The sequence below is a fragment of the Wolffia australiana genome, chromosome 5 (assembly GCF_029677425.1).
Source record: "Wolffia australiana isolate 7733 chromosome 5, ASM2967742v1".
Taxonomy (NCBI): Eukaryota; Viridiplantae; Streptophyta; class Magnoliopsida; order Alismatales; family Araceae; genus Wolffia; species Wolffia australiana.
The window spans coordinates 2,349,044-2,361,532 of record NC_135839.1 but is presented as its reverse complement, the minus strand read 5'-3'; the positions used below and the strand labels follow the sequence as shown (position 1 = coordinate 2,361,532).

The window sequence follows — 12,489 nt, the reverse complement described above, 5'->3', positions numbered from 1 at the left end:
TTCGAGTAACCAAAAATTATTTAGATAAACTCATAGATAGGAGACCAAAGAGGAATCAGTTTTAGGTAAATTAATACAGAAGTTTAGAGATCCTCTCTACTTTGCATCAACTTCTAGAGAATAATACAAAAGACCGACACGAAAGTAATGAAAGAAATACTTAGAGAATAAACTCTCTTTATTGACACTCTTGGATGGTGGACAGAAGATGATCCATCCTCCGTTCTTTTCCCTACAGTCATCAGTCTTCCATCCTGACCTTGGAATTGCAACAAAACAAAAGCCTTTTTTGCCTTCCATTCTCCTGGTGCTACTGATTTACTCAAGGTTTACAACTTTTCTGCATCTGTCCAGTTATCCATTCCGTCCAGCCATATAGACTATAGACCAGAATAGAACTAAACTATTGACATTATTGTGGATGTAGGGAATAGCACGTTCGGGCCGTGACGCCCCGGACGTGATGGGATGGATGACGATCCCTGACGGACAATGACGTGACGTAAGTTTCATCACATTACCATCCCGTCACACGTCCGAGAATTTTGAAAAAATCCATCACGTTCCGTCATGGTTTGTGGCGTCCCTGTTACGTCCTTGTCACCGGACGGCATCACCGTCATGTGTGACGGAAAAAAACAACCATGCGGAGGAGAGAGAATTAGAGGGACATATCTCTAATTATCTTTGGACGGCATCCTTTTGCGCGCATGAACTAATGCAAGGACTTTTCTACAAAATGCCAAGAAATAGAGTTAGCGACACCACATGGAGAAATCTCGTGCGTCAAAAAGCTTACATCTAAAAAATTTTAAGCTTTTTTGCTCATTTTTAAAAATCCCTTACAGCCGTCATCTATGATGGCTGTCCCGTCACGTCACTCGTTGGAGGTCCCCTGTCACCGTCGCGTCACCGTCACGCCTAGTTTGTCATCTGTCACTGTCACCATCACGGGCCCCTCATTTCATCACCGTCGGCATCTCGTCATCCGTCACGTTGCCATCACCGTGATGTGTGACGTAACAGATGATGGCTTCCGTTCCCTAGGTGGATGACCTATCTAAATGCCGTTCCATCTTGTTCAGTTATCTATTAGCATGTATCCGCTATCTGTTAGCCATCATCTGTCATGAGTCATCCATCATCTGCCCATCTTCTTGCTAGCATCCGTCATGAGTCATCTGCCATCCTTCATATGTTAGCCATCATCCATCATCTGTCATCAGTCTTCCTTCATGTGTTAGACATCATCCATTATCCATCATCTGTTAGCCATCATCCATCATCCGTCATCAGTCTTCCTTCATGTGTTAGACATCATCCATTATCCATCATCTGTTAGCCATCAACCATCATCCATCAGCTATCATTTTTCCATCCATCATCCGACATCTTCGTCTGTCATTTGGAACATATCATCCTTTGATAGGAGACATTCTTATATAGTGGACACATGGAGATCTGTCCTCCGTTCCTTCCCCTAACATCAGGAGTCATTTGCCCTGGCCTCAGAATTGCAACAGAACAAAATCCTTTGTGATGTCCATTCTTCGGGCTGTCCCAGATCTACTCTAGGTTTACAACTATCTTCTGTCTGTTCAGCCATACATTCCGAAACTGATCTACAGAATTTGCGACCGAAGATATATATATATAAATGCCATTCCATCCTGTTCCATCATTCACCATCCGACATCCTCCATCCATAATCCGTCACCCATCATCCATCATCTGCCATCCTACTTCCATCATCTGTCACCCATCATCCATCATCCATCATCCATCATCCATCATCCATCATCCACCATCCATCATCCACCATCCTACTTTCACCATCTGTCACCCATCACCCATCATCCATCATCTTTCATCCGTCATCCCTCATCCATCATCCACCATCCGTCCATCCACCATCCGTCATCCATCACCAATCACCCATCACCCATCACTCATCACCCGTTAGGGTACGACACGTCCGGGATGAGACGTGACAGAACGGATGACGGAACATGACAGACGGTGACGTGATGAAAGTTTCGTCACGTCACTGACCCGTTACGCAACCCAGCATATACAAAAATGTAACGTTCCATCACACGTCCCTCCATAGGGCATCCCGTTAAGTCCACATCACCGTGACGCCGTCACCATCACCGGTGACGTGAAAAAACCCTACATTACAAAAAATTTACAGGCTGCAAGCTTGCGACGACCATTTTTTTTGTAAGTTTCACCTTGCAGAATCTCTTCGGCTACGGCTGGGTCTGGCTCATCGTCACCAGGAGGGCGCCCAGCATCCTCTTTGGGCTGTAAGTTTTGCAATTTCGTCTTGTTTTTCGCCGAGATCTCCTTTGATTCCTTGTCAATTTACCTCGTGATTTTGTTTTTGATGCGATCAGCGACAAGATTAGGTTCTTTAAAAGTATTCCACTGAATGTTGAATCCAAATTTCATGATTGATTCGCCGGAATAGCTCGTGCTTTCCTTTTTATTCATATTCGCATCAAGATTAACTCCCAAACAGTAATTTGATGAAAATCGAAACTTAATTTTGCCGTATGAGTTGAAGTTTTCACTTGAAACTTCTTTATTTAATCTCAGATTGAGATGAAATCTATTTCATTGGATTCAGAAGGCCAAAATCTTTGAAAACGACCCTCGATCACAACACATCAGAATAACCTATGTTCTAACGCAAGTTTTTTATGGTCTTGATCTACCGTTCAGACCAAATGACTCTATGAATTTGTGTTGATGCTTCAGATATAATGGGTAAACGCAGGAAACATATCTATTTTTCCCAAATAGTTATTACTGTGTAATTTATTTATGATTTATGATTTTCAATTTTCTATTGATTTATGACACATAATTGAGTTATCTGGCTTGATTTATCTGGTTTTTTGTCATTTTTTTGTCATTTCATATCCATGTTTCTTATTGTGGTAAACCATAACTTAGATATTTTTGGAATTGAGATCAAATTTATTAGTTCTGTCAGCATTGGAGTTGACAGATTCTTTTAGTACATTTGATGTACTTTATCTACTTCTTGCGTAAACCCTTATTTCGCTGCTCATTTTGGTCATACCATAGCAACTGGTGTTGTATTCTATTTATGCCTTAATTGTAGGATCATTATATGTTGTATTCTATTTGTGCTAATGGATGACAGATGTTTTAAATGAGGCATATGATTTAGGGCGTTGGGAGGGAAAGGATGTTCATGTATAATTTTGAATCTGATTATTTGTGTGATATACTCGACTGAGTATTAAAATACTTCATTTGATTAGACATCTCTCTTTATATATTTAATTCTTTCTTATTAGTCAATTTATTCACGTCTGCTATCAGTCGAGTGATTAACCGTTAAACTTACATTCATTGCTATTTTCCTAATGACCTTTTTTAAGATGTTGTGGTTTTACTTCCTAGCTGACCGTTTCTAATTTTAGTGTCTTTAAAAATTCTATGCCTTGTGTTTTTTTCTTTTTTCAGTCTTTTACTTCATCTTTAGGATGGAAATATTGTGTCATGTAACCATGATAACTACTTATTCTCAACTATTTTAGTTACATGGCGTGCTAAACTAATTGTTGACAGTAGTCTTGATATCCTATAAATTTTTAGGCTGCGATCGTTTATAATTTCCCTCAGGAACGTATTATTCGTATGTGTTTTTCATGGTCGTTACTGCAACTATTTTTTCACTTTTTATGGTTTACGTTACTTTCCACTAATCCAATCAGTAACTTACTTTTTCCAATTTTCCGGAGTTGTCGTCCTTGCAGATGGGTGGATAGCATTTTCACAGCTTTTCTCCTGGTGCATATCTTGATGAGTGAAGGTGGCATTTGAGGCAGTTTTGAAAAATACTGGTGCTCCGGGCTGAAGTTCATTGAGGAGAGTCTTTAGAGAAATGGCTAAAACTACTGAAAACAATTGCACAAATTAGTGAAAATTTAATTATATGGTGCGCTCCATTTTGGCATGTGTTTTAGTGAAATTCTTTGAAAAATCTGGCATATGTTTTGATGTGAACACACTATGTCATAATTTTAAATATATACTTTACAAAATTGGCGAATAACCAGGTAAATATCAAATTTAAACTTATATCAATAGGTTCACCCAAGTTTCAAAATTATTTTATTGTTAATTAATGTCGGGATGGGTCCCTGAATTTTTGATAATTTCTTTAGAAATTAATTGATTTTTGCAAAATTTTTTTGCTCAAAGAAAATAATTTTTTAGTATAAAATAGATATACTTATCAAGAAAGTAGGATAATATGGTAATTTCTACACTTTTTCCTTTTTATTTTTTTAGTTTTTTATTTTTTAGTATGTTTCGGTAATTTCTACACTTAGTGATATAATTGTTAAAATTTCCTTTGGTTTTTACTAGGGAAAATTTAGAGGACAGAAAATTTCAGGGATATATCTCCAATTATTTATAGGCGGTGTCGGTTTGCGCGCGCAAAAAAAACCAGGGACTTCTGTGCAAAATGCCAGAAAATTGAAATGTTTTAAAATAATGGTTTTTAAATGTATTTTCTGACCATTAAAACTATTCAGTAATAACGTCCTGACCGTCATTCGTGATGGGCGGTTCCGTCACGTCACGCATTCTTGGCACCCCGTCATCATCACGTCAATGTCACGCCGACTTCGTCATTCATCACTGTCACTGTCATGAACCCCTAAAACCATCACCGTCATGTCATCTGTCATGTTTCCGTCACTGTGACATGTGACGTGATGGATGACGCTTGCTGATCCCTATCACCCATAATCCGTCATCTATCATCCATCATCCGTCTTCTATCATCCGTCATCCATCATCTATCATTCATCATCTATCATTCCTCGTCCGTTATCTATCATTCATCATCTATCATTCCTCGTCCGTTATCTATCATTTATCATCTGTCATCCATCATCTATTATTCATCATCCCTCATCTATTATACATCATCAGTTATCTTTCATATATCATCTGTCATCCATCATCTATCATCTATCATCTATCATCCATCATCTATAATTCATCATCCATCATCTATCACCCATCATCCATCATCCATCAACCATTATCCATCATCCGTCATCGAACAGTCTTCATCCGTCATTCGTCATCCGTCGTCCGCCGTCAGGAGACGACCGTCTGAACTCTGAACCTTGGTAAAGGGGAAGAAGAAGAGGAAGAGGAAGAGGAGGCCGCCATGCCGTCGATCGAGCTGAAGCTGTCGCGATCCAATCGCACGTATCGTCCATCGGTAGGATTTACGTGCAAAATCTAGCGATTGACGCTTTCAATCGAAGTTTTCCGGCTTTTTTTACGCAATTTTGATTATTTTAAGTATAAGTTTTGATATCGGCAGGAATTGATAGAGGGGAGGATTGTGACGACGTCTACGAGTTCGATCTCCCACCAAGAAATCCGCGTGTCAATCTCCGGTGCCGTCAATCTTCAGGCATGTATGTATTTCGACAAAATTTCGATCTTCTTCTTCTGATCTCTCGTTGTTGTTGGCGTAATTTTTTGTTTTTCGTTGGATGAAGGTCCGAGGTGGTTTGGCGGGCATGGTCGAATCATTGTACACCGTCGTCAAGCTTCTTTCGATTGTGTTAATTTCCGACTCATCTTTCCAGGATCAGTTTCCTCACGTCGGTATCTCGTTTTGCTGTCGAATGAACGATTTTTCGATTTCTACGGAGATTTCCGTCGATCGTAGAAGATAATCTACTAGATTAATTGCATTCTTTGTTGAAGACGCATGATTTCAGGTATAGGAGGGATGTAATCTTGGTAGAATGGATAAAATATCTAGTAACAGTTGGAAATTCTTGTTAGAACGATGAGTAGAATCAAAATCTATAGATTAATCGTGTCTCTCGTTAGTAGAATTTCCAGATTAGGGGCTCTGGACCTTAAATTTAGTTTAGGCTCTCCCTTGATCAGTTTTATGGGACGGGAAATTTGGTTATAACCCCTGGATGCATGTATTTCAAAATTGTATGACATTGATATGCTTCTGATGGAGATATCTATGAATCTGTGACTAAACACGCAACATATAGCTCAAATATTCCAAGAAGATTCAGATTTTCCGACGATGTAGACGATCCACAGATTTTCCAAGAACTATGGAGAGAATAGGCGAATCGCCTATGTTCCCTCTGAGGAGGATCTCCCACTCAGCCCGTCTAAGAATGGCCCGTTCTTCCTCATTCGGATCAGTACTTATATGCTGGAGTTCCCACCCGAGTCAGGGCCACACGTGCTGCTTGAAGTGGCACATGCAACACAGGTTTTCTTTATTTGTTTCTCGATTGTGTCTGGGGAGGTTTGTATCAGACATATCATATTGAATTAATGTCGTTGTTTCAGTTTCTTGGATCCTCTTTCTTTAAAATTTTATGGCTTTTGGTGGGATGTTACTGCTGTGTATTTGTCTTCATCTTTTGGAGATCAGGAATAGCAGTGTTGTTATTAAATCTTCAGGGAAGCTTGCGCCGGGGACAAATGAGGTGAAAAATTAAACCTTTTGATGTACGTTCTGTCTATAAAGCATCCACTTTCAAATATTCTTACATCCGGTAATATGTCTGGACTTAATAGCCTCTTAATAAATACTGTATAATATTTCCATCTGAGTGATATAGGACTTTTTTCAGATATCTGAAACATTGCTGATGGTATCTCAATTCCTAAATGGAGACTCTTAATATTTCATTGAGCCGACACTCAGCTAATGCTTTGATCAATGGATTTGGCCATTTTGGCAACAGTTTGGGAGAATTCTGGTACTCAATTTGTCAAGTTGTTTGTTACGATCCTGGATTGTGAATCTCCCTCAATATATTTCTGACTATAGTCCCCACAAAATATTCTCTAGAAGAAAGACTTCAAGAACACCGTTTCTCCGAGGAACAAAAGAAGGGTGGATACAGGAAGGAACAAAAGATAAGTCCATAAGGGAACCTTATCGTTGTTCTTGAGAAACAACTTATCATCTAAAGATTCTGCTCATCTTGATGATTATTGGATGGGGAAATTCTGTTTTAGAGGTTATCCTACTCCTCTCTCTAGTTTCTGGGTTCAAAAGTTCATCCTACTTTCTGCTAACCAGTTTGAGATTTATTCTTAACAGTTGAAATCAACGGCCCAAACTAATGTTCTGGTTTGTGGTGGTTATTTCTGCACTGCTGAGATGGTTGAACTGTATTTGCCACTAATACACTCTGTCAGCCACTAGAGCCTCTCTATGGTCTCCAGTGCTAGGGTTGTTGCATAAAGTAAAGTCACATTCTCTTGATTATGCAGTGCTAGTTTAAATTCTTTTTGCTTATTGGTATGATCCAAAGTCGTGTTTATAAGCATAAGAAACTTCTGCCAGAGGCAGGCCCACCAATGAGTGAACTTAAGCCCCTTCTCATGGAGGGGCTCAGCAGGAATTGAGACATAAGCAACCCTAGCTGTCATCCTTCTCTCTCTCGTGCCTCCTCCCTTGCTTTATAGGCTCTACGATGTCCCCTGGATAACAGTGGGAATACCTTGTTGACCCTCAAACCTTCTATGGACGATACTTTGTCATCCTCTCCCACTCCTGTTTCTTCCCTTTTATCTTGGGAATCGCTCTCTCTCTTCTCCCTCAACCTCTCTATCTTCTGGATATGGAACAATTCCCTGAATCAAAGTGTTTTTTTTTTACTGAATCGTTGGACAATCCTTGCACCCACGTCATATTCCCATCAAGGTTGTGCCACTTAAGTAACAAGTTGGACGCGTTACATAATTAGTAGGCTTGCCTTTAAGTTATCCCCATTATAACAAGTGGACCGTACTCAGGTACAAGAGCATGATTAGGGGACTCTAACTTCATTCTTCTTGGATGTCCTCCTAGAGTGGGCCTTCCCCATTTCAAAGGAGATGCATTGGGTAAATGACCAAAATGCCTCTAGTTGCCTAACATGACAAACTTAACCCTAGATAGGATGGGGAACATATCAGATTCCAGTTACTTTAGTAGGGGGTTGTGGCCATATAAGTAAAGAAGAATAAAAAAGCTCATTTAGTCACCCTTTACTGGAATGAAAAACCAGTGATGCAGAAATAGAAGCAAAAACGCAAACAGTAAATCAAACCATAAACAGTACCTGACTGTATACTTAGAGTTTTGTCATTTTTGAGCCATTAACTATCATTAGTGCACCTGATAGTAAGCCACTGGCTTTTCAATATATTATCCATACACTTCAAACTAGAGGTATAAAGTCGTATGTCACCTCAGAATGAAAGCCCTGCTACGATTGGCACGCTTCCCATATCTTGTATTTCAGAAAATGAGAATTGACATTTGAATAGATAGATTATCTGAGATTTTTAATGAACATACAGCTTCATTTAATCTATATTTGAGTGAGTCATTTTCTGACTGCAGGGCCATACTCCCTAATGCAGTTGTTTCCTGTTATCCAGATACCTTTTTCCATATCTCTGAGCAACGATGGTAAAACTGGTTATCAAAGGTTTTATGACACATTTCATGGCGGAAATATTAGTATTCAGGTTAATGCTCTCACCTGCAAGCTGTTATGTTCCTAATTCATTTTAAGGTGGAGTGCGAGATTTGTCCTTTTCATTCTGGGAGGTTTGTAACTTATTTCAATGCACTTTGTTGGTAAGTATTTAGTAACCGCAGAGTTAAGCAGAGGATATCTTCAGAAGTCCTTGTCTGTCACCAAAGAATACATAGTGGAATGTGACAAAGGTAAATTTACCCACTTCTCTTGAATGCATCATCCTTTGTTTCTATAGCCTGATGAAAGCAAATTGATCTTTTGACTAATGTTCCAGGCTTTACATCAGAGCAGTCTATTCGAGCTAATGTCGTGAGCTTTTATATTACCCAAGACACTCAGAAACACCAACTAATGCCCGAGCTTACCATTGGTGTGCAAGCAATGTTGAGTTATCCCTTAAAGTTTATTTTGTTTTACTTTATATATTTTGGATTCTGAATTGACTACAGACAGAGATACAATCATAGTTTAAAACTTTCACGAGACATTAAGACAGCGAATGAACAAAAGTCTGTCCATCTGTCAATCACTCGTATTCTTTTGTATTGAATGGCTTCCTAAAGTCTCGGTAGAAATAATAGGGATCATGTAGCTTTTGGCCTTTTCTTCTTGAGTCTTAAACAAGCGTATTAGTTCTTAGATTGCTTATTAAGGGCAAACAACAAATTAGATTGATGTTTTCCTTTTTACAGGTCTCGTATCAAAAGTTTCGGGTCATACATTTAGAAGGGCTACGAGTTAATGTTTGAAGTTGTACATTACGAATTTGTTCTTTTACTAAACGCCGGTTGTTTATCAAATTGGTTCTCTTTGAGCTTTTCTTTTGTTTCACTTTTAATCCTTTTAGAGATTTGAAAATTACATTCTCCTCGCTGAAATGTTTCCTCAAATGATACAACTCGAACATTAACAATTGGATTGAGGAACTGCCATTTTCTCCCGTAGTTCATTTGGCTTTAGTTTCACTCTGTTAATAATATCAACTGGTTTTCAAGCAGGACATTTTCGGGTGACAGGAACGATTCCGACAGAGTGCGCCATTTCTAGTCCCCTTTGTGGAGAGCTTATCGTTGAATCATCTGCTGTAATCATCAGGTCGATAGATATACTGTTACTCCGCGTGGAGTCCATTCTTGCTGGAGAAAGGATTATTACAGAGGCTGCCACTGTCCAGACAACGCAGGCATGAAAACATAATCAATACTCATACATCCTGCGGTCATGTATTTGCTTTAATAATTCTCAAGGCAGGTAAGCTGTTAGATCCCAAGGTGTATATATGAATATGGATCAATGGAGCATTAATGTAAACCCTTCTATACAAAGGAGTGAAGGATCTTGTATCAATCAATATTAGGTGATTTGATCCCTATTCCAAATATATTGGGAATTTGGGGACTTTAGAGAGGGAGAGTTTCTTAAACCACAGCCTTATCTATGTTCATGTTATTCATCTAGATAATCATCTTCTTGTTCATTATCTCTTTCCACATCTCTGTACATCCATCTATCACTCTTCACCCATTCCGCTCACTCTCTACAGCCCGTCTGGGACCATGACATAATCATAATCGGTTCTCTCGCTTCCTGTTCATCTATTTGGTTCCAACCCTTTTTTTTTGCATGTACCCATGGCTGGTACTCATTCTTCCTGTGATCATCTATTTAGTTCGAATGGTTTTCTATTGAAAAGTGCACGATGTTATGTATACCAGGTTATAATCTTTCTCTATTTCTCTGAAGATTGCTGATGGAGATGTATGCAGATCGCTGGCTATTCCTATATATGTTATTCTTCCACGCCTTTTGGTTTGTCCTACATTGATAGCTGGGTTAGTGTTGTACTATTCCAGAAATTCTATTGCATTTCATCCATTTCTTAGATTTATGCGATGTACTTTTATTTCTAGCATGAGCGAATGTACAATGATTCGTTCTTATACTGCATGATTACTAACTTGGATTTGACTATTTTCAAAGTATGGGTATCATTCTGATTTCCCGTTATTAAGGTTTCTATCGATATAGTTTAATTTTGTTTGGTTTTGTTCCCTCCTATCTCTCTCCTGTCGTTGTTTCTGCACTCTATCTTATCCACTGTGGAGTTCAACAGTTTCTTATTAGTAGTCAAAATTCGAATTTTTTGTAGAAGAGAGATAAAAGTTAAAGATTGCCTAGTCTCAATCTGCCATTCACTTAGACGTGTGTCTTTATATACATATGTTGTGTTGGGACTCGTTAAGTTTGGTCACATGACTGGCCTTAATATTAAGTAACCCATAAGTGTAATGAGTACATTGAGAGGATAAAAAAAGAGTGACTTTATTAAGTATCAGTAAGGCCGTGTGAATTGTAGGATATTTTGCCTTCTGAGTTTTCCGATCGTGCATTTTACCTGCGCATTTGGCATTTTTGTAATACGACAAGTCTGATACTGTACATTTATGTTCATATGAGACGACTTTTTTTCCCCTTTTAAGTCATGAAGATTAAGAAATAGTATAAAAATGCCTAAAAGTATGATTCTTGGACGTCAGATGAGAAGATCCCTTTGTAATATCATTTATTTTTTTGTTAAAATATATCTTTTATAGAATCATTTTATTGTTATCACGGCCATTATTTATACTCCTTTTTATGTATGCTATTGATTTCAATTTCAGGCCATTTTCAGTGGAGTTTCAGGTTTCTATCTCTATTACTTTCGAATCAGAGCTATCAAAACTCTACTCAAAGTCTGATCTCAAGACTCCAATGCCATGGGTATGTTTTATTAATATTTAATATTTATCTTAAGTAGGAAGAAATAAAAAATCATCTTTTTGTCATCCTCAGGTGGTGTTGGAGACTCTGCCATTGAGAATATATTGATTTATTGAAATACGGAAAAATACGGATGAAAAAGGTGTCATTCTCCGGATTGTATTGCTTATTAAGCTTGAGACTAGTTTTTTGTATGAAATTCTAATTTTTTTTCTAGATCTAAAATAGAAACTTTCTAGATTATTCCCAAGAGATATTCTTCTAAAAATATATATATATCCACCAGAGTTTCTCCAAAATATGATCATGTGTATCTCTAAATAAAATAGACTAAACCAGTATGATTTAAATTGATAACTTTTATTCATAGTACTCAAATGATCAATCATTTGAAGACACAATATTAACTTTAATATCCAAATGATAATGACTTTAATTCTTTTGAAAAGGGTATGCACTATAGAAACGATCTCAAAAAGGATTCCTGGTTACGATGAATTAAAACTCAAATGTATAAATTTCAGTATATAGGGAATTCAGATTCCTCAAAACTATAAAAACTTTTGCAGTTATCCCCTGGAATTATGCTCACTTGATGTCAATTTTTGTATTAGAATACCTGAAGTAATTTCTTCACATCCATATAAGTGTACTCGATATAACTTTAATTTGGAAATTCTCCAATTATGACAAATAGTCCTCCCTCAAGCACTTTCGAATTTCTTCAAATTATTTCACTTCTTTCAGATACATTTAAATTAGCTACATCGATGTGTCATATATTAGTTACAAATAGAAATAACACAAATATTATTTGGCGAATATGGCTTTTGACCATCTCCTCAAAAGCAAAACTGTATTATTATTATGTTGTATAACACTCACTAAGTTTTTAATTCGATTAAGAATTCATTGAAGATATAATTATTGCAAGAAAATCATTATATATGAAGGGATTGTGAAACTGGAATGAAAGTGCATGATATAAAAACACTAGATGAAGAAAAAATTTGAGGAGAAACAAAGGAGACTTGCGAGTGCCTTTAGATCTGGTTGATGGGCTAAAATTATAAAAAGGTGTGACTGCAAATACTAATATATTTTTCAAGAACTGAATAATACTAAGAAATGGTCT

At 37.6% G+C, this 12,489-nt stretch overlaps 1 protein-coding gene across 3 annotated transcripts; it reads left to right on the top strand.

The window, feature by feature from the left end:
• The first annotated feature begins 5,096 nt into the window (after positions 1-5,096).
• Positions 5,097-11,604, top strand: LOC144702896 (Vacuolar protein sorting-associated protein 26). Of its 3 annotated transcripts, XM_078574908.1 has the most exons (11): positions 5,097-5,281; positions 5,387-5,479; positions 5,568-5,632; positions 6,482-6,536; positions 8,488-8,577; positions 8,695-8,779; positions 8,866-8,961; positions 9,590-9,774; positions 10,335-10,423; positions 11,255-11,354; positions 11,427-11,604. In XM_078574908.1, exons 1-11 carry the CDS (start codon positions 5,228-5,230, stop codon positions 11,460-11,462), a joined length of 948 nt encoding a protein of 315 aa, XP_078431034.1. In that variant the 5' UTR covers positions 5,097-5,227; the 3' UTR covers positions 11,463-11,604. The 3 variants fall into 3 exon arrangements, with proteins under 3 accessions (XP_078431034.1, XP_078431033.1, XP_078431032.1); XM_078574907.1 differs by lacking the exons at positions 5,097-5,281; positions 5,387-5,479; positions 5,568-5,632 and adding an exon at positions 5,748-6,316 and having other exon boundaries at positions 6,397-6,536; XM_078574906.1 differs by lacking the exons at positions 5,097-5,281; positions 5,387-5,479; positions 5,568-5,632 and adding an exon at positions 5,748-6,316 and having other exon boundaries at positions 6,397-6,536; positions 9,587-9,774.
• The last annotated feature ends 885 nt before the right edge of the window (positions 11,605-12,489 follow it).